We start from the raw sequence: 20812 nt of genomic DNA on the forward strand, positions 1-20812 counted from the left end.
TCTTCGCGATGTGACGACGGGATCGAAAATGACTAGCAACTAGTGCAGGTGACACTTATAAGTTATGTCACGTGTCAGTGACTCGTGTGCCACAGACGTTTTTTAACTTGAAGCGCCCATATGTATAACACACACTTGAAGCTATTTACAATCGGCGGGTCACCTGTCCAATAACACCAGCTACATCATGATGAATACTATTGAATTTTTCACACCTCGACATCTCAATTGACTATTGAGGCCGTTATCGTCTGTTATCGTTTGGTTATATCCAAGTTAACGGTCAGCATCACTGACCACAACAGCACGTCATGGATCTTGGACTGAAAGGAGTGCATGTCATTGTTACAGGTCTGAATCGTATTCTGTAGTATCCTATGGCACTGCTGACCTGATAGTACTCGAGCAGGGGCAAGTGGCAGTATCGGGCTAGAGACTGTGAAATTATTTTGTGGTAAGTAATTTACTCTCGAGTGACGACTATTGAGTTGAATCAGACATTCAGCATTGGGCGCGAATGTGACCGCACATTATAACTCCAAATTTGGTCCGATCCAGGAACTTCTGGCATCGAACCCCAATCTTCAACATGTCCAGGCCAATCTGTCTCAAGAAGAGGCTGTGATGGATATGTTCGAGTTGCTAGCTGCTATGCCCCATGGACCCGTACAAGTGGTGATCGTTAACCACGCTATATATCCGACTTCAGATGTTCCAATCGCAAGGATGACGTTGTTCCGATGGAACACCACCATAACTACGAACTTGACGTCATCATTCCTGGTGTGTAGAGAGTATTTGAAGCACCTTGAACGTGCATCCTCTACTATCAAGGAAAAGGCGGCGATTGTGCTTATCGGAAGTACTGCTGGGAAGTATGGCGAAGCTAATCACGGCGACTACTCTGCGACGAAGAGCGGTCAGTAGCGATTCTGACCGCAGTCTGACAAAGACTCATCATGTTGTAGTAATGATGTACGGTTTGAACCTCACTCTCAAGAATGAAATCGTGAAGATAGCCCCCAAAGGCAGAGTCAACTGTATTGCGCCTGGCTGGGTCAAGACACCCAGGACTGAAAAAACCTTGAAGGATCCTCAGGCAGTGTATCGTGTATTGGCTACGTCAGTCACACCATCATGATTTATGATCGATATTGAATTTCGTGCCACCGCAGGAGTCCGCTTAAGAAGGTGGCGATGCTGATCGACGTCGCGACGCAGATTGTGGTCCTTGCATCATCCACTCTCTCCGGTCATGTCACTGGTCAAGTAGTGATGGTTGAAGGTGGGATGGAGGGAAGATTGCTAAACAGACCAGAAGATTTGCAGAGATGTTGAGCCGGGTTTTTTCATGAATGCCTTGTCCAAATCTGTAATATGTAGAAGATGATGAAGTGCTTGAATTCTGCGCATGCAAGTATCTATCACTAGCTTGTGAGAGTCTCAATGTAAATGGGGTTGCTTGCAGCTTTATATTCTGCGCTGTTATATGCAAACCGACTTGAAAGGAAGGTGGTTCTTGAGTCCCTTATTAGGTAAACGATTGGCAGTTAGCAACGTTGAGCCCTCGAGCCTTTCTAAGAGCGTTAAACTCTGTTGGTCTGAACCATCCAATGGAGGCCACTGGCTGTTTGACTGTTTGAGCACTTCAAGTCTGTCAGACATCATACACTAGAAAAAAACGACTGTGCGACTAGGGGGGACTGGTGAAACATAAAATAAAGAGGCTCGCTGAGGTACGAAACGATACTGCACCAGTCGTCCTCAACTCACTTTGTCTGAGTCATTGATAGCTGGGACTGCCTAGCACTACTTCCAATCCGAGATGCTAACAGGGACATCGTCGCCTGGCATAGTGATGATAAATTATTGTCAGCATTCAGAACACAATGACATACTTGTTGTGAACAGCGTAGACTCACTCATTCTTGGGTCGAGCATCCTAACGTCACTGCCGTCGTCTCCGCCGATATCCATTGTTCAAGGCCAATAAACAGGCAATCCTGTTGCTGATGTTCTCTATTCAGGCTGCACTGTATCCCCGTGTCATTGTTACGGTGCCGTTCAGTGTTGTGATTTGTGGTTGAGATTTTTTTTTCGACTTGGCGCTTTAAATATGCTCACCGAATATGATTTTGTCGTCGAAGCCTCAGTGATGGATCGTAGGTCAGATATCGTCTCATGCCTGATGCGCATGATGAGGGATGTAAGTAATGTGGTTGACATGCCGCCAGCTCGGGGAACACAGCCCACTTCGTCTAAGGTAGATGGCATGAGCACACCTAAACGTTTTGCTCTTCATGATGCCGCTGCGTAGTATGAATGGAGGTGACCGGCGATGACGTTGGTGGACCATACCCGGAAAATATGATATGGGAGGTGTCTCATAGACAACCTGTTATGTCTTCCCCCTCCTCTCGCATTCGTCATTCCATTAGTACCACACTCAACCAGCAAAATGGTGAGTAGAGCCTGTTCTCCTTCGGGTCGAGCGACAAGTTGATTACGTTGGTTGTAATTGCAGGTCAAAATAGGCATCAACGGGTAGGTTGTTAGAGAGGAGTAACAGTGAACAACGCATATTTCCTGTCTGTTTTCAGATTTGGTCAGTACCTTTGCTCTGTATGGCGTTGAATAGCATGTTTCTGACGAACAATCGCGTTTACAGGTCGTATGGGTCGTATCTGTATGTGTCATGCGGTCCTGTACCAGGACATCGAAGTCGTTGCCATCAACGAGTTAGTACATCTCTGTTATCAGTCACTTCTGTCCGTCTAATCTTTATCCGCGCTCACAGCTCCATGTTAAAGGTGGATGGAATGGTTGGTTTCGTTTCCGAGCGCATAAGGGGTAGCCCCTATTTCATTACGACCACAGGTAACCAAGTTCAGGTCTATCCCTGTTCACGGTAACTTCAAGGGAGATGTTCATGCGGGTAAGGATGGCAAGCTCCACATCAACAACAAGCCCATCCACGTATTCAGTAAAATAAAACCAGAGGACATCAACTGGGGATCGGTTGGTGCTGACTATATCATCGCATCGAGTGTAAGTGTTGCACATACGAATTTAAGCTAGTCTCTTGAGCAAAGTTGAACAGGGGTCTTTCACCACGAGAGCCAAGTAAGCTCTGTCAAAAATTTGAGTTGATACTGATACTGATGACTTACTAGGGCAGCCGCCCATTTAATAGGTGGTGCCAAAAAAAGTCATCATTACTGCAATATCTGATGCGCCCACGTTTGTCTGTGGCGTCAATCTCGATACGTACAAACCCGAGTATACCATCATTTCTAGTGCCTCGAGCACTATCAATTGCATTGCCCCTATCGCCAAGCTCGTTCACGATAAATTTAGCATCGAAGAAGTCTTCATGTCCAGTATTCGTGCGGTCGACGTCACTGATAATAAATCCGTCGCTAACAATATCATCCCAACCTACACTGAAGTGGCGGAGGTTGTCAGAATGATAATCCCCTCGTTGGATGACAAGTTCACGTGTGTCATCATTTTCTTTCGATCTGCCGGTCTGGCCCTAAATTTTTTTGTAGTGATCTTGAATTTCGTATTCCAGTTGTAAATGCGTCCGTCATCGACCTTGTCGTGAAGCTCAAACGCACTACAACTTACCATGCTATTACGGCTGCCATGAAGGAAGCCGAAGAGGGTCCGCTCAAGGGCACCTTGTCTGTCTCTGATAATATTCTCGCGTCTACAAACTTGCTTGAGCGTACCGAGTCGGCCATCTACTATCCTGGGCTTCACTTCAGTTCATGGTCCTTGACCGTTCCTTCAAGTTGGTCACATACTATGCCAATGACTGGGCATACTTGAAACGCGTCTGTGATTTACTTGTGTATGTGGCCAAGAAGGATGTGGAAAGGTGAGTGCCATTGGAAAAGTAATTTTACAAGGCTCAACTATTTTTACTTGTATGTGTGTAGTTCTGTCAGTAATGTGAACACGCAGAGTCGCTCTTGTTGATACGGGCGTGTTGCTTGCAAAGTTAAACACGGTTTGATAGAGTCATATGATTGCATATTGGACATATCCTAATTGCCATAAAATTACTAACGACTGCAGCAGAATTCCAGTATATATTGGCTTATTGATCCGTCTCTTTCTGAATCTCTTCAGCCATCATGTTTGTCAGTATTCTGGCCAGTGCTCCCGCAATCTTGCTCGCCCTTTCCCTATCGCACTCCCGTAACTTGCGCACGATGTTCGAGTTAAACTTGTTGGGGTGGAATCTAAGTATCTCTACCTTCAGTCGGTCCTTGCGCGACTTGGTCTCCATCCCTGGGCGGAGGGGGTGGAAGATGAATTCCTCCATGCTACGGCGAGAGATGTCATCGGGGGATGCGCAGCCTTGCTGGAAGGTCGGCCACGGCATCTCGCAGAGCATAACTGAGGTCAACTTCTGGCTCAGTTTGAGCTCTTTCCACTTTGTGTCGTAGAGCTGGAAAAAAGCGACGAGACCCGCCCGAGCTTTGTTGCGATGAAGTGCTTCTTGGCGCTGCCTCTCCTGCCAACGAGCTTCTTCACGAAGGTGCTGCTCTGCTTGCACACGGGCCCGATGTTCAGCTTCCTCCTGAGCTTTACGGAATGCCTCTCGTTTGGCCTGGAGCTCGCGCTCGCGCTGCTCACGAAGGCGCGCCCGTTCCTCTGCATGACGCCTAGCTTCTTCTTGTCTGCGCCTGCCCTCCTCTTGTCTACGCTTCTCTTCCTCCAGCCACCGACGTTCCTCCTCCAAACGGCGCAGCTCCTCCAAACGGCGAAATTCTTCCTCTTCCTTCTTCCTCTGTGCGTTCTCTTCCAATCGGAGGGCAGCTTGGCGGTTGCGCTCCGCGTGCTCCAACTCACGTTGCGAACCCAACGCTTCAGCGTGTGCGACGACCTCTCTAGCATCTCCAAGCATGTGCCTGCGTAGCTGATCGAGGCGGAGCTCTTCAAGCTGCTTGAGGAAAATACGATCTTCGGCAGTCATACCACCGGTTTGCATAGTCTTGAGAGCGACATTTTCGAGGTTATTGGGAGCAGCTGCTGCTTTTTCGCGCCTGAGCTTTGCTGGGTTGCAGAACCGGGGGCCTTTGCGACAGAGGTCTGGACGAGTGACCGTGAGATGGTAAGTGAAGCGCTTGTGCCAGAGTTTGCGGCGCGGGTGGATGATTTGACTGGGGAAAGCCTTGGTGGGCACGCTCTTCTTAAAGACCTTTGGCTTTGGAACAGCAGCCTTCGTGGGTGGACGACCTACACGGGCGGTGTTGGCTGAGGCGGGCTGGAAAATGTGCGGAAGGCCCTGTGTAGGAGGTGCATTGCAATCAAAGAATGCAGGTACATCTGGCTCGCAGGTGGGGCTGCTCGAAGGAGAGTCGACGCACGGTGAAGGGTGACGCGAAAAAATGGAGGGACGAAAGTAAGGCTTCTTCGAGGGGTTCAACATCCTGAATCCAGCAGGTGTTTGCGGGAAGAAGGGGATATGACGGTATGGCGACTTAGAGAACATATTTCTTGAAGGTAGTTGGGCGCGGACAAAGTATTTTGAGGTGTTGTGTTGTGGTCTTGGAACATCGCGCTCATATGAGAGTGCAACCTTTAACGGCTCCAGCTGTGGACGTTCTGAGAGTGGGAATGTCCACAAGTCATACTCCGTGTGTGGATCAATGGATTTCCTGAGGAGTTTCGGACTCCGCGACAAGGTAAGTTGTGGTCCATGAACATGCCAATAGATAGATAACGTATTATACTTTTCCGATAATGTGGACGACTGATTATCGATGGTAGCCAGAGGAAAAAAATGACAAGTAGCTTGTGGCCATATTATAAGGTTCGCATCCCTTTGAAGCTCGTTGGCATTTCCCCTTCCTTGGTAACGGTAGGTATGCCATAGTCGGCCACCAGCGTCAGCAGTCAGTCTCGCGGTCAGCAATGTACCGACATATGAAAGTTATTCACGACGCATTAATGGTTCAAAGGCACTTATACATGATGGGATTGCCACTTTGTTGCAGAATCTGCTTGTGGACTCCGGTTGAGTCTCTGAAATAGCAGAACATTAGTCCACACAATCATAATAATGAAGTAGCTCGAGCTGATAAAACTTCCTTGATCAAAGCAAGTTGATCAATCATTATTATGTAACAGACTTGCCCACCGTGCACGTGACACATCGGGGTTATTGATATTTAGGAGAGGTTTATATGTTGTACACAATGCAAAGAAAATATTTGAAATTTAAACTAACTTAAAAATAGGTACACAACTTGAAAATTTGCCTGTGTTTTATGTGTAATCCAAAATATCAAGCATCTGCAACCATATTCCCATGGACAATACGTCAACAAATATAAGAAATATGATCAGATTCCATATGCCTGCTTCAATTTAAAGTTTAATCTTCATGTAAAACTTTGGACAAAACTTGAAATTTAGATGGGACAATATGCTTGCCAATATATCAAGTTTTGCCTGACAATTAGACATCCCTCAAAATTTCAAGTTTATGCTGGCAACAAAATGTCATGACAAAACTTCAAGTTTTGTGTGCAGATGAAATAAATTGTCCAATCATCACCCACTGATTGCCTGCCCATTGCCTGCCCATTACTCAATTGTAGCCTGCTCATGGTCCAAATTCATTACCTGGTGTGGCAATACACACACAATAAGTCAGTATAGACCTGGTGGACAAGTGCAAGTGGGGAGAAGTATCAGAGTTTTTTAAATATTGGAGTACAAGTGGAAGAGGACTCAGTGGTGACATGGGTACATTATGTCAGAAATAATTGTAATATCCAAATGGTTGGGATGCTCTGGGCAGTCAAAAGTGACCTCCAGCTCCAGCCTCTCAGATGATATCTTTCTGGGCCTGAGACCAACTTCTCTGATGTGGTCAAAGAATCCTAAACAAGGACTGCAGCAGAGCTATATGTAAAACATGAGTTTAATGCTCAATGCAGCTTTGGAAGTGGCACTCACCAAGGGGTGTTGATATGAATACTTGTACCAATGTGGTACCCATATCCACCATGCCTGCACCTGCTTCCATGCCTGCATGCATATTGCAAGGGAACAGGTGGAGTCATCAGCCTGGTATCAGAATTGGCAATGATGATGGCATGAGATGCCTGGAGATGCAGATGGCATCTTGGAGAAAGTACCTGGAATGTTAGAAGCACTTGTGGTGGGTGACAGGTGAGATTTGTCAAATGGTCTTCACAACTTAACTTCATGGAGAGTGAATGAAATAAGTCAAAGCAACAGTACAACCTGTTGATTATGAGGAGTACTGGAGGTTGAGGACCAGTGGATGGAAGCAAGTGGAGCAATTCTGAATGACAGTCCAAATGATGGTTAAGATTTTAAGGATGGTCAGCAGTTGTTAAGGTTGTACTCAAGGGATAACTGGATCTGAAGGGCTTCAGCCTCAGCTTGTGCGCTGTGCCCCTTACCCAAGTATTGCCCCTTATTTCAGGAAGGCAAGACTAATGCATCTGGAAGGTCAGATGAGTATCATAATGGATCTGGATGACTTCTGGATGCAGGATAGGTATCGTAGGGCTAATCCGGACGAGTCCAGACTAGAAACTAATGGTAATAGACTGTTGGAGACAAAGGCGGATACGGATAGACTATAGGAATCAATCCTAAGTCTTGGAGGGTGATGAGAGTAGAGATACTCAAGTCCAGAGGACAGGAATGAGTAGAACTAAGATGATATTTGAACTGAGGTGCTACAGAGAGTTACAGGAGGTTATATACTATAGGTATCTAACAGAATGATCAATCAGCAGAGTCCGAGGCTATGTACAAAGCATATGGGTAGTCTATTGGTAAGTGGAAATGGATCATGAATCATGAAACAGAAATGAAACATAGGTAACAGATCAGGGAGCAGGACAGATATACAGATAACTGAAATACTGGAGTTAGGGGGTTACTCAAAGGAGACAAGCGCTGGTTGTGGATTTGGATGAGTTGTGGACCGGACCAGATGAGTGGACAGATTGAATGATGAGATGTTGGAGGGAGATAAGATGTGGATAGGATTGGAGATAAGATGTGGATCTGAGATGAGATAAGGGTTGGATCTGAGATCTGGATGTGCAGATATGACAGTATCCCCCCTTTAGGGCTGATCCCTAGAGGCACAAGATCTGATGATCTGGACTGGACGATATGAGGGTGAGAATCAATGGAGAAGCTGATGGATGGAGTTTGTGAGTTCTAGTTTCCACAGATATACGGATGTCAAAGCATCCTAGGTCTTCCTTTCTTTCCTCACTTTACCCACTCATACTAGCTTTGAATATCATGTCTGGCAACAAATCCAGTGGTCAGAAATCTGCTAAGGAGACTCTTGTGGAACTTCAGCACCGGATGGCACTTGTGGAGGCTGCAGCTCAGAGAGAGGAAGAGGAAGAGGAGCGGAAACATCAGGAAGCAGAGCAGATGTGTCAGGAAGTGGAACGGAAATGTGAGGAGGAGAGGAAGTGGATAGAGCAGTCCAAGCTCCAGATAGTGCAGGAAGAGAAGAGGTGGAGGGCTGAGGTGGCCAGGAGGGTGAGTGATGCTAACTCTATCAGATCTGGAACTGAGGGGTATGCTAGTCCCAGTCCACTTCTATGTCCAGAGCTCAGGATGCTCCCTGCACTTGTTGTGTCAGTAAGAGTAAGAAGTGCTCCTGGGAGGATGCTAAGTCTAATGCACTGGTGAGATATTCCTTGCCTCGGATATCCAGAACTGGGTGTACTGATATCTGGATAGATCAAGTCTTGTGATGTCTGTAGGGTTGATAGGGCCTCCTGTCCCAGAAGTGCGGATAAGCCCAGGGAACTGAGATGGAAGAGGCAGCATGCTGTGGTGACTCCATCTCTGAAATCCAAGGGTAAGAGATGTCAGAGGAGCCCTACCCCTGAGGAACCAGAAGTGGAGGAAGCCTCCAATCTGTGGACCAGAATAGAGATGGATGAGGGGAGTGTGGAGTATGATAACCAGGCCTGGGTTGCTGCTGCCAACAGCATAGTAGTGGAACTGGCCCAGACCAATGGGCTTCTCCAGGAGAGTATTGGAGCTGTGGAAGGGAGTAGGTTGGTGATGGAGTGGATGAATACTAACATGGAGGACTTCATCCAGCAGCAGAGGGACTTCCAGTCCATCCTCCTGGAGGGAATCTGGAACAGATTCCAGATTGCAGATGCCTCTACTCCAGATGATGTTGACAAGGATGTTGAGGAGGAGGCTGGAGGATCTGGAGGGGACATGGAGACTGATGGATGAGGAGCTCCAGATTTCTGCTTCTGCCCCTAATGTACTTGTATCTGATTTTGTACTCATTGTAATGCAATTGGACCGGGTTTGTCTGGATATGAAGAGTGAAATACTGAAACTAGGTCTAATGCATTTCCAAGTTCTGTGGCTAGTAACCAGGACATCTCTTTATCCATACCTTCATATCTGGACCATCAGATGAGGTAGAGAAGCTGACATTGTCGTCTCCAGTGGTCCAACTTAGAGTCTAGGATTTCGGATATCTCATATTCTGGTTCTCCATTGACTTCTATTGGAGGTGGGGGTGGTTGGATATGATTAGGGATGGTGTTTGGAACTGTGGGTTCCAGTTGGGAGACATGGAAGACCAGATGTACTGAATGCATGGAATCTGGGAGTCGGATGGTAAAGGAATGCGATCTGGGACAGGATATAATGTCAAAAGGACCTAAGTTCTTTTCTGAGAGCTTCTTGGAAGGGCAAGTGGAATGGAAGTACTTTGCTTTGACAAAGACTTGATCTCCAACCTTGAAGTCTGGGGCTGGTATCCGCCTTGTGTCCGCAGGTCCTTGATAATGTTCTTGTGTGTGGGTCATTTCTTCTTGGAGGAATTGGTGAAGCTCATTGAGGTCTATGGCATATTCCTGTGCATGGATGGAGGAAAGGTCACATTCTGGGTGGATGGATATGTTTGGATGGTATCCCTTGTTGGCAAAGAAGGGTGAGACTCCAGTGGTAGCACTTAGAGCATTGTTGTATGCAAATTCAGCCAATGTTACAAACTAGGATAGTTGTAACAACAGCAGCTTGATAAGAGCAACGGCTGATGTCACAATCAAGACCTTGCAAATGCAAGGGTTGTAAGACAAGGCAAAGAGAGTGTCTTTGACTTGAATATTGGTTCAGACGACTTAGGATTGGAGGTCCTAAGTGAAAGATGTTCCAGGTAAAACCTAGTAAGATTAAAGTAAAGAAACTAAAGCATACAAGAGAACTATTTATAGTGGGCTACTGTGCTTTAGGGCAAGTGTGAGAACAAAGTGAGTCAGAGATAAGAAATGCATAAGTGATAGCAAGAATAGGTCATCTAGCAATGGTGACTGTAGGTTGTGATGTAATACAAGATATGAGTCAGAGATAAGTCTAGTGGGCACATCATGCGGCTCATGACGTAATACATGTGAAAATAGGAGAAAATGAATAGGGGTGTACATAACTGTAACATTACCCCTTGTTTAGGAATAAAGTCACTGACTTCAGTTATCCTGATTCACCCAGTAGATAGGGTTGGCATTGTAGTTAGAGTCTAGCAAGTCATTTTGCTCCTCTATAATTGTATAAGATGATTTATCAGCCATCTCAGCAGCGTGATTAATAGCATCTTGCTCAATCTCCCAATGAGTAAGAGCCTCATAGAAACCTGTGTCAGTCCAAACCAGTGGAATAACTGCTTCCCCCTTCAAGTCTTTACAAAAGACTGATAGATGTCTGGGTGCATACTCTTTGCAAACCTGACAATAGTATGCTGGGCAGTTCTTATGGCAATGCCCAGCGACATGACAGTTGCAACATACTACGTTGTTGACGGTTGCTGTTTTCACAGTGGTGACAGTGGACAGGCTGTGTGGGTGGAGATGGTGATCTGGATCATCAGTTATGGTTTCTGTGTGGGGAGACTGACACCGTTCATTTGGCAATATGGGCAGATCTGCACCTAGTAGGAGACTGACATGTAGTGGGTGTGATGGGGGTAGGAGAAGGAGAAGCTGGTACTGTCAAGTACAGCAATAGGAGGGATATCATTATCCAAATGCTCAGTGGTAGCTGCCAGAAGAACTGGCAGTGGGATTGGAATGGCAACATGTGGAGAAGGGGGTCGTGCGACTGGATTGGTAGTGATTCATTCTGTGACAATGTGGATAGCCTCTCGGATAGCTTCCTTAGTAGTAGAAGGCAGCAGGCGGATTGCAGTATTACTGAATATGTATACGAAGGTGGCAGAAGATGGTCTTGTGATGTTTATCATCAAGATGGTTAGTGGTACGCTCAATGAGGCTAGCGTCTCTGATGATCCTGACAAGGAGCCCTGCTAGGGATTGCTCTGTTCTCTCCTAGGATACAGTCTATCTTGATTGTGTACTGTGGGGAAGTGATGTTGGATTCAAACAGGGTATTGTTCTTGATTTCGTCGAGAATGGTAAAGTAGTCAGAGAGACTAGAATTGTTAGAAAGGGTGGTATCTGATAAAGGTGGGGAGACGATGGGGGTATCCGCAGTGGCGGCAAGGTTGATGGTGGTGATGTTCTGATAGTCGGCAAGGGATAATGGCTGAGCGACATTTTCGGATACAGTGTTCATAGCAGCAGTGAGTTCTTTAATGCATTGGATGCAGAGACAGAGGTGTTCAAGAGACATTGTTCTGGAGTTACAATTAATGGGTCTTTTTATATGCAGAGAGGATATTAATGGCATTGCTGAGGTTCTCTTCTGGGATCCATTCATTACTGGCAGAAGAGTATCCTTTCCAAGACACTAGATAGTGTCTTCGTTTACCCATGCCTTTGTGCGATAAAATTGCATCAATTTCATATTCTTCTTCATTATTGATGATGTCTGGGGGAGGATCATGGAAGTTTGGCCCATGAATTTCTGTCTCATGATAGGATAATAGTTCAGAAGCATGGAACATGGGGTGGACTTTCCACTGTGGTGGTAATTGGAGTGTGAATGTGATAGGGGATAATATGGCAGTGATGGGAAAGGGACCATATTGTTTTGGTGCAAGTTTCCTAGATGGTAGCTGTGTGATCAAATTCTTTCCTGACAACCAAACCTTATCTCCTATCTTCCATGGGTGATATTTCTGTCCTGTGAGTTCATTCTGCCATTTGTTGCATAGCAAGGTTATGACAGGATAATGCTTCTTCTCTGGATTTCTGAAGTGAGTGAAGTCTGTCTCCTGCAGTGGGGATGGTAGAGTTGGGGAGTACGTGAGGTAGAGCTCTTGGTTCATATCCCATCATTAGGAAGAATGGTGACATGTTACTGGGAGTCATGTTTCTGATGATTGTGGATGAATTCTGCCATTGCAAGGTGTTCTACCCAGTCTTCAGGGTGGTTGCAACAGTAGATACGGAGGTAGGTTTCAAGTTCTTGATTAAGCCATTCAGTCTGGCCATCAGTCTGAGGGTGATAAGCGGCTGATGCAGCTATGTTGTATTTCAAAAGCTTGGCAAGGGCTTTTGAGAATTTTGATACAAATTGCGGTCCTCGGTCAGAAATGACTTTCTCATGTAGTCCAAATCTGCGGTAGATGTATTTGAAGAATTTTGTGGCAACACCTTCAGAAGTGATGATTTTTGTGCAAGGGATAAGAATTACCCCCTTCATAAGGCCATGGTCTACCACAACCATAACTGAATCAAAACATGCACATGGGGAAGATCAGTGATAAGATCGACAGAGACCTGGGTGAATGGTGTGATGGTGACAGAGGGAATCGGGACAAGGGGTGGCATCGTCAGGTGGGTATCTGACTTCATTTGCTGACAAAGGGCGCAACCCTCAATGTATTACGGATATAGGTACCCATAGATGGCCACCAAAAGTCCTGTTTGATGAGCTCTTCAGTTTTAAAATGACCAGGGTGACTGGCAGTAGTGTGATCATGACAATGTTCTAGAATAAGATGCCAACCGGCGGGATGGACATAGGCATGATCCTTATAATAAAGGATATCATCCTTTATGGTCCAATCAGCAAGGGCGGATGTTAAGAACCATGCTCAAAGGAGAGAGAGACTGACTCAGAGGGGCTTGGCCTCAGCTCATACACTGTGCCCCTTACCTGAGTATGTGCCCTTCATTTCAGAGGAAGTCCAATGATGGTCTGACAAAGTCCGGAGGACTTCCAGAGGAGCATGGGAGAGTTCCAGAGGAATGCAGGAAGTGCTCAGGAGAGTTCCCACTGCAAGGTAATACTTCTATAGGAAAACAGGATGGAAGGATAGGAGGTCTAGAGGACAGGAGGACAGGATGTCCGGAGGTCTGGAGTATGGAGGACAGGAGGTCCGGAGGTCCGGAAGGAATAGGGGCTACATTGGATGAAGTCTGATGTAGAAGCAAACAGAGGTAGACTACCCTAAGGTAGAGTCAGAGGGACAGGAAGTGGACCTAAGTCCAGAAAGAGGGTAAGTGCTGGAAAGGCAAGACTCCAGCCTAGGGAAGCAATCCCTAGACTTGGGACAGAGACATAGGGGACAAATCTGAAGGTCTGGAATTCCAGCCTAGGGAATCCATCCCTAGGCCTTATGGAAAAGGACAAACTCAGATGGACTGAAGTCTGGAAGAAGATTGGGCAAGTCTAAGGTGATATTCAGACTGAGGACTCTACAGGAATTGTACAGGGGTTATATACTAGAGGATATCTGAGAGGATCAGTAAGCAACAGAGTAAGGCTATGTATGAGCATGTGGAAACACATTGGTAAGTAAGATGGAACATAAGTAAATGAACTTGGAGATGAAGACTTGTACAAGGATCAATCAGCAAGACAGAAACAGAGATAACCGAGAACCAGAAAGGCAGAGATGCCTAAATGGGGATAGGCGCAGGATCTCAGACAGAGGGTGGGAATGGTCTGGTCCAGTAGATCTGGAGATCCAGAAGGCAGGGCAGAAACAGGACTGAGATATGTGAGGTGGTGGATGTAGTCCGGAATCCAAGAGGAGGTAAAGTCCAGATGTCTTGCTGGATGGAATGTGCATAGGGTGGACAGGATAGGGGATCCAGGAATGAGTTGGATATGGGGTCCGGAAATAGGTCCGGAAAGCGCGGGAATATGATGGGATCTATGTCTGGCATATGGGATATGACAGTCTGCAATAATACCATGCCAGTGGCAATGAGTGAAGCGTCAGTAGCTACAGCAAACTGCCAGCTTGGGTCAGGGTTTAGAGGACGGGTTGCTTTAGGAAGCATTCCTTTAGCGTGGAGAATGCAGCAGTGCAATGATCTGACCATAGGAATATGGTATCTTTCTTAGTGAGGTTGATTAGAGGTCTGGTGATGTTGGAGTAATGAGGAACAAAGTTTCAATAGAAGTTGCAAAATCCTAGAAATGACCAAACTTCCTTCACCATTTTGGGGACCAGCCAATCGCGAATACCATCGGTTTTGGTGACGTCCATTGCAATACATCCAGGGCATATAATCATACCCAAATATTCAACTTCTTGTGTGTCAAACATACATTTCTCTGGTTTCAGGAATAATTTCTCCATGCGAATTCATTCAAGGATGTGTCAGGTGTGATCATGATGAGAGGGGAGATCACTGGAAAAGATCAGAATATTGTCCATATAAATGATGAGCCATCCCTCATTGATTTCTTGTTGGAATGTATGATTCATGTATGCCTGGAACATGGCAGGAGAGTTGCAAAGGCCAAAGAACATGACGTTTGGTTCAAACAGTCCATATTCAGTGGTGAAGGCGGCTTTCCAATGATCATCGGGGTGAATCCGGATATTGTTATAGCTGGAACAGACGTCCATTTTTGTGAAGTACTTTGCACCGTGCAACCGAGCGACCAATGAAAGCAGTAATGGGAGAGGGTAAGCATTCTTAACTGTCCAATCGTTGATGTATCTGTAGTCTTGACAAGGACAGAGATCCCCACTTTTCTTTCCTACAAAGAAGAAACCGCTTGCTTGTGGCAATTTTGATTCAGAGATAAAACCTTTCTTCACGTTTTCATCGATAAAAGCTTTGACAGCAGTATGCTCTGCTTCTGATAATGGGTACACCTTTGACATTTTAGGAATAAAACCGGGTTTAGTTTCAATATGATGGTCAATACCAGGTTGTTCTGGTGGTAACTGGTTGAGACCGTCTTTTGCAAAGATATCAGCAAAGTTGTGAAGGTAGGAAGGGACAAGTTCCTCGAATGATTTCTTCTTCTGTTCAAGCCCAGCTGCTAAAGCAAACTGCTGTGCTTTGTTACTGGTTTTGACATATTCCATAGGCCATGACAGGGGTGCAACTGTGGTTTTTTGTTCCGCAATACTAGTACTGTCTTTGGTTAACGGTGTATCCATGGAGATATTGGTGATGACCTGGAGCTCAGTAGCATTGGCAGGGTATTCAACCAAAAATTCATCATCATTGAGATGATACATGGCAAGTTCACATACAGGTGGAGCATAGTCCAAAGTCCATACATCATCTTTGGTGTCAAAAGAGTCATTGTCATCATCAGGGATGGGGTCAAGGTTGGGCAGTACTGGGGGTGCTTCTTTGTCTGGGATTTCTTCAATGGTAGCCTGAGGTGGCAGTTCTTTGGGTAGTATGGTCACAACCAACTTTGCAGGAGGCACTTTCAGCAGCACTACAACTGGAGTTGGTTCTGACTTCTGACTGATTTTCTGGAAGAGAGGCAGGAGGCCATTCCTCTTACATTCATTATCAACGTCTTCTTCAATCAGATCGCTCTTCTCACTTCGAGGAAGTTCTAGTGTTTCTGCTTTCCACCTAATTACTGGGTCCATAGCACGTAGCCAGGGAATCCTGAGTAAAATCTGATCACAACAGCCAAGCCATGTGATATTAAACTTTCCAATCATGGATCGTTCATTGATTTTCATGATGAGGATGCAATATTGGGTGATAGCGCCCCCCTTCACATAACTTCCATCTGCAGTAGTGACTTGGAATGGTTTTGTGAGTTTATGCATTCTGATACCATGGAGCTTGACAAAGTCCTCGGAGATAAATGTTCTGGCGGCACCGGAGTCAACAACAGCTGTTGTTTTGACAGGTTTCAGACAAGTTTTAGAAATGAGGGAAATGGGAACACAAAGTTCCTTTCTTATTCCAATACTTCATACAAGTCTAATGGGTACTTCAGAAGATACTGATGTCGATCCAGTCTTCCACATCAAAAATCCTCAGCAAGGCAACAGATTGTTGTATCTTCATCTTCTTTGTCACTATCTTCAATTTCTTCACGATGAACTGGGGTTCTCCCGTTCTTCTTTTGAGGGTAGGCTCTAGTCATATGTCCCTTCTGATGACATGTAAAGCATAACCCTTTCTTCATATGATCGTTTCTTTCGGCTTCAGTAAGCCGGTCTACTTCCATGGCATTTGGATCATGCCAATCAATGGAAGGTCTAGGTATGTATCATTGTCCAGTTGGTTTGGTAGTGGTGCAGTTGTTCTGACAGAACATGGCACCTCTTTGCCAATTACTGTTGAGCCTGATGGCTGCAGCAATGTACTTGTCAAAATCTATGGGGACAGTTTCCATTTGGTAGATGGCGTTACTGATCCCCTTCTTGAGCCCATCATTGAAGAATGTAATCAAGACACCGTCTTGCTTTATGGAGGCTTGTGTGGCAAGGGTCTTGAAACTGGCGATATAGGAAGTGAGATTGCCTGTCTGCTTCAGAGTATGGAGCTTATTCATAGCCGTGCCGATGGTGTTGGCTGGTACGAAGGCTTCTTTGAACTTTGTTTCAAAGTTTGCAAAGGTTCCATAGGACTTGGAGATGGAGTTGTCAACCTCAGTGTAAAAGGTGAGTGCCCAACCCATAGCGCTGTCTTTGGTCATATACGCAAGTGTGGTAATGACTTTCTTTTCATTGGTGTTATAGATTGTAGCATTAAAGGCAAAGTATGCCTCAATCGAGAACAACCATCATAAAGCCTGCTGGGGGCTTCCATCATAAGACATTGGAGCTCCGGCTTTAAGTTCTGGGGTGGTGATAGGTGCTGACATCCTGATCTTCTGGTCTAGTGATGTTTCTGGTTGCAGGGGATGTTATGTCTCTCTCTGCCTAGTTCTGGTTTCTGGTTTCTGGGACCTCCCGGATGGAGAGGGTTGGTGTTGAACTTTAATCTTTTGTTATGAACTAGGATAGTTGTAACAACAGCAGCTTGATAAGAGTGATGGCTGATGTCACGATCAAGACCTTGCAAATGCAAGGGTCATAAGACAAGGCAAAGAGAGTGTCTTTGACTTGAATATTGGTTCAGACGACTTAGGATTGGAGGTCCTAAGTGAAAGATGTTCCAGGTAAAACCTAGTAAGATTAAAGTAAAGAAACTAAAGCATACAAGAGAACTATTTATAGTGGGCTACTGTGCTTTAGGGCAAGTGTGAGAACAAAGTGAGTCAGAGATAAGAAATGCGTAAGTGATAGCAAGAATAGGTCATCTAGCAATGGTGACTGCGGTTGTGATGTAATACAAGATACGAGTCAGAGATAAGTCTAGTGGTGGCATCATGTGGCTCATGACGTAATACAGTGAAAATAGGAGAAAATGAATAGGGGTGTATGTAACTGTAACAGCCAAGGGGAGTAGTTCTGACCAGTTATCCTGCTGATAGTTACAGTAGATCTGGAGGTATTGTTCTAGGGTTTGATTGGCATGCTTGGTTTGTCCATCCCCTTCCGGATGATATCTGGATGTGAAGTGGAGGATCATATTTAATGCTTTTCCTAAGGACCAGAAGAAGTGAAATACAAACTCTGTTCCCTGGTCTGAGGTTACATGGGATGGAACACCATGCTTGGAGAACACATGGAGTAGGAATAAGTGAGTGAGGTTTGGAGAGGTGATAGTATTGTGGGTCAGAATGAATATTGCTTGCTTGGATAGATGATCTATGATGACGAGGATGGCTGTGAAGCTGGAGGAGTCCAGAAGTTGCTCAATGAAATCCATGGAGATGGAGTTCCAAGGCTTGTCCGGAACAGGGAGTTGTTTGAGCAATCTGTATGGCTTATGTCTTGGAACCTTGGCTTGGGCGCAGGTAGTGCATGATTTAACATAGTCTTTGACATAGGTGCATATTCCAGGCCAGGTATATTTGTGTCAGATGAGTTCTAATGTCCAGTTCTGGCCAAAGTGTCCAGACAGGGGATGGTCATGTGTGTTCCAGAGGATGTGAAGTCGGAGGTTATTGGAATCAGGGACATACAGTGGCTCAAAAAACTGTCTGCATGTTTTGAGATTTTTCACTATCTATGATATTGTGTGAGAATGAACAAATGGCTCAAGGACATGGTTATACCACATTGCAGTATGGCTTCAGGGCTTTCATTTGAGCCCTACACTGTGGGAATCGGTGGAGATATGGTGGAGATACAAGGCTTACAAAATCATGACTCATGTGGACAGTTTTTTGAGCACATATTAAAACTATATAAATCATCATTTATGACACCATAACAATCATGCCACTATTAAATAAATTATAAAGTGGTGTCATTATGTCATTTTAAAACCATATCTAACTATACAAACCAAAAATTTCCATATGTCATGGTTATATTCACTATGAAAGCCACCCCCCCTGCTCAAAGGGATAATATCCTCTCTCTTTCCTATTCTGGCCTCTCTGCTTGTCAAATTTCCTCTAGAACTGGAGTATCCAAGTCCACTGTGGCCAAGTTCATCAAAGAAAGTCACACAGACAAGGAAAACTTCTGTGAAGGGCATCCATCCAAGCTCACCTCTACTGATAGGAGGGCTATTATTCAACATATCACTACAGGAAAGGCTGATAATGCTGTCCAGGTCACCTATTACATCAATTCCACCATCATATTCCCTGTCTCTTCACACACTGTGAGAAACATTCTCAAGACAGCTCATCTCAGGTCAGTAACAAGGAAGAAAAGGCTCTCCTCTCTGTCACACATATGCAGAGAGGACTAGCACCCTTCTTTTTTCACATATATACCTTGCCATCTGACCCAATCCTATTTATTGTGGTCTTATATGATCATATAACATGCTTCCAGTCCATGTAATCCAATTCTGATGGGCTAAGGCAAAGGTTAGTCATCTCTGTTTATGTGTGATGGAGAGGAAAGCCTTTTCTTCCTTGTTACTGACCTGAGATGAGCTGTCTTGAGAATGTTTCTCACAGTGTGTGAAGAGACAGGGAATATGATGGTGGAATTGATGTAATAGGTGACCTGGACAGCATTATCAGCCTTTCCTGTAGTGATATGTTGAATAATAGCCCTCCTATCAGTAGAGGTGAGCTTGGATGGATGCCCTTCACAGAAGTTTTCCTTGTCTGTGTGACTTTCTTTGATGAACTTGGCCACAGTGGACTTGGATACTCCAGTTCTAGAGGAAATTTGACAAGCAGAGAGGCCAGAATAGGAAAGAGAGAGGATATTATCCCTTTGAGCAGGGGGGGTGGCTTTCATAGTGAATATAACCATGACATATGGAAATTTTTGGTTTGTATAGTTAGATATGGTTTTAAAATGACATAATGACACCACTTTATAATTTATTTAATAGTGGCATGATTGTTATGGTGTCATAAATGATGATTTATATAGTTTTAATATGTGCTCAAAAAACTGTCCACATGAGTCATGATTTTGTAAGCCTTGTATCTCCACCATATCTCCACCGATTCCCACAGTGTAGGGCTCAAATGAAAGCCCTGAAGCCATACTGCAATGTGGTATAACCATGTCCTTGAGCCATTTGTTCATTCTCACACAATATCATAGATAGTGAAAAATCTCAAAACATGCAGACAGTTTTTTGAGCCACTGTATATATGATTGTCACAATGGAGGAAACCACTATCGTCTGTGGTCCATCTGGGATCCGGAGGACCGGACATTTGAGCAGACACAATAGGGTCATTAGGGAGAGCAGATAGGATATTGTTTCAGAGTTGGTCAACATCCATGAGTACAGCTGCTTGGAGCACCAGATATGCTAACGTTGATGCTTGTAGGGACGAAGCTAACTGTTCGGATGTGAACACCGGATGGAAGTTATGAGGGTTAACTTGAGTGTAGTCCTTATCCCCCTCTTTGGGGTAGATGTCCCAGCATCTAGTGAGGGAATCCAGTTTTGCTCCAAGTTTTCTGGGACAGAAATGGATGATGAGATTGAATTGGTGGAGGAACTCCGACCAACATGCCTGATGGTGAGAGAGGAGTTTGGTGATTGCGAAGTACTCAAGATTCTTGTGGTCCATGACAACGTCAATAGGCTTGGATGAGCCTTCTAGGTAGTGTTGCCAGGTCCGGAAAGCTTCATATATGGCTAGGAGTTCCTTGTTGTGGGTATCATAGTTGAGTTCCAGAGCAGACAGGGTTCTAGAATAGAACACTACCAGATGAAGCTCTGAGTCTGGACATACAATGGACAGTATTCCAGCAATAGCATAGTCAGAGGCATTGGTCTCAATGACAATAGGAATGTTTGGGATCCAGTGCATAAGCACCAGAGCAGATGTGAAAGCTTTCTTGAGTGCAGCAAATGATTTCCAGCAATCCTCTGAAAAGTCCCAGTTAACATTCTTGCATGTAAGCCAGGTGAGCGGAGTGATGATGTCCGAGTAGTTGAAGATGAAATGATGATAGAAATTTGCGAATCTGAGGAAGGATTGAACATCCTTGACCTTCCATGGCTCTGGCCAGTCAATGATAGCTTTGACTTTATCGGATGACATAGTAAGGCCTTCCAGAGACAGGAGGTAACCAAGGTATTCTATG

The 20812-nt window shown here is 45.1% G+C and overlaps 3 protein-coding genes across 3 annotated transcripts; 2 read left to right on the plus strand and 1 right to left on the minus strand.

Moving 5' to 3' along the window:
- Window positions 1–122: 122 nt before the first annotated feature.
- BJ212DRAFT_1439497 (NAD(P)-binding protein) lies at window positions 123–1414 on the plus strand. The gene is made up of 5 exons (XM_041337752.1): window positions 123–351; window positions 410–454; window positions 506–919; window positions 969–1122; window positions 1176–1414. The coding sequence occupies exons 1-5, from the start codon at window positions 312–314 to the stop codon at window positions 1336–1338; spliced, it is 816 nt and encodes a 271-aa protein (XP_041185988.1). The 5' UTR covers window positions 123–311; the 3' UTR covers window positions 1339–1414.
- Window positions 1415–2673: 1259 nt separating this feature from the next.
- On the plus strand, window positions 2674–3887 carry BJ212DRAFT_1450122 (uncharacterized protein; the record flags this gene model as incomplete). The annotated part of the gene is made up of 5 exons (XM_041338793.1): window positions 2674–2742; window positions 2878–3048; window positions 3194–3498; window positions 3552–3690; window positions 3771–3887. 5 exons carry the CDS (start codon window positions 2674–2676, stop codon window positions 3885–3887), a joined length of 801 nt encoding a protein of 266 aa, XP_041185989.1.
- Window positions 3888–4022: 135 nt separating this feature from the next.
- On the minus strand, window positions 4023–5506 carry BJ212DRAFT_1399924 (uncharacterized protein; the record flags this gene model as incomplete). The annotated part of the gene is made up of 1 exon (XM_041337302.1): window positions 4023–5506. One exon carries the CDS (start codon window positions 5504–5506, stop codon window positions 4106–4108), a length of 1401 nt encoding a protein of 466 aa, XP_041185990.1. The 3' UTR covers window positions 4023–4105.
- Window positions 5507–20812: the final 15306 nt, after the last annotated feature.

The sequence above is a fragment of the Suillus subaureus genome (genome assembly GCF_016647635.1).
Source record: "Suillus subaureus strain MN1 chromosome Unknown BJ212scaffold_103, whole genome shotgun sequence".
NCBI lineage: Eukaryota > Fungi > Basidiomycota > Agaricomycetes > Boletales > Suillaceae > Suillus > Suillus subaureus.

Excerpts from the sequence above, each read along its gene's own strand:
- BJ212DRAFT_1439497 (XM_041337752.1), top strand. The coding sequence starts at position 312 with ATGGATCTTGGACTGAAAGGAGTGCATGTCATTGTTACAG. Across the intron at positions 352-409 it reads AGTGCATGTCATTGTTACAG|GGGCAAGTGGCAGTATCGGG; the intron begins GTCTGAATCGTA and ends GTACTCGAGCAG. Across the intron at positions 1,123-1,175 it reads GTGTATCGTGTATTGGCTAC|GAGTCCGCTTAAGAAGGTGG; the intron begins GTCAGTCACACC and ends GTGCCACCGCAG.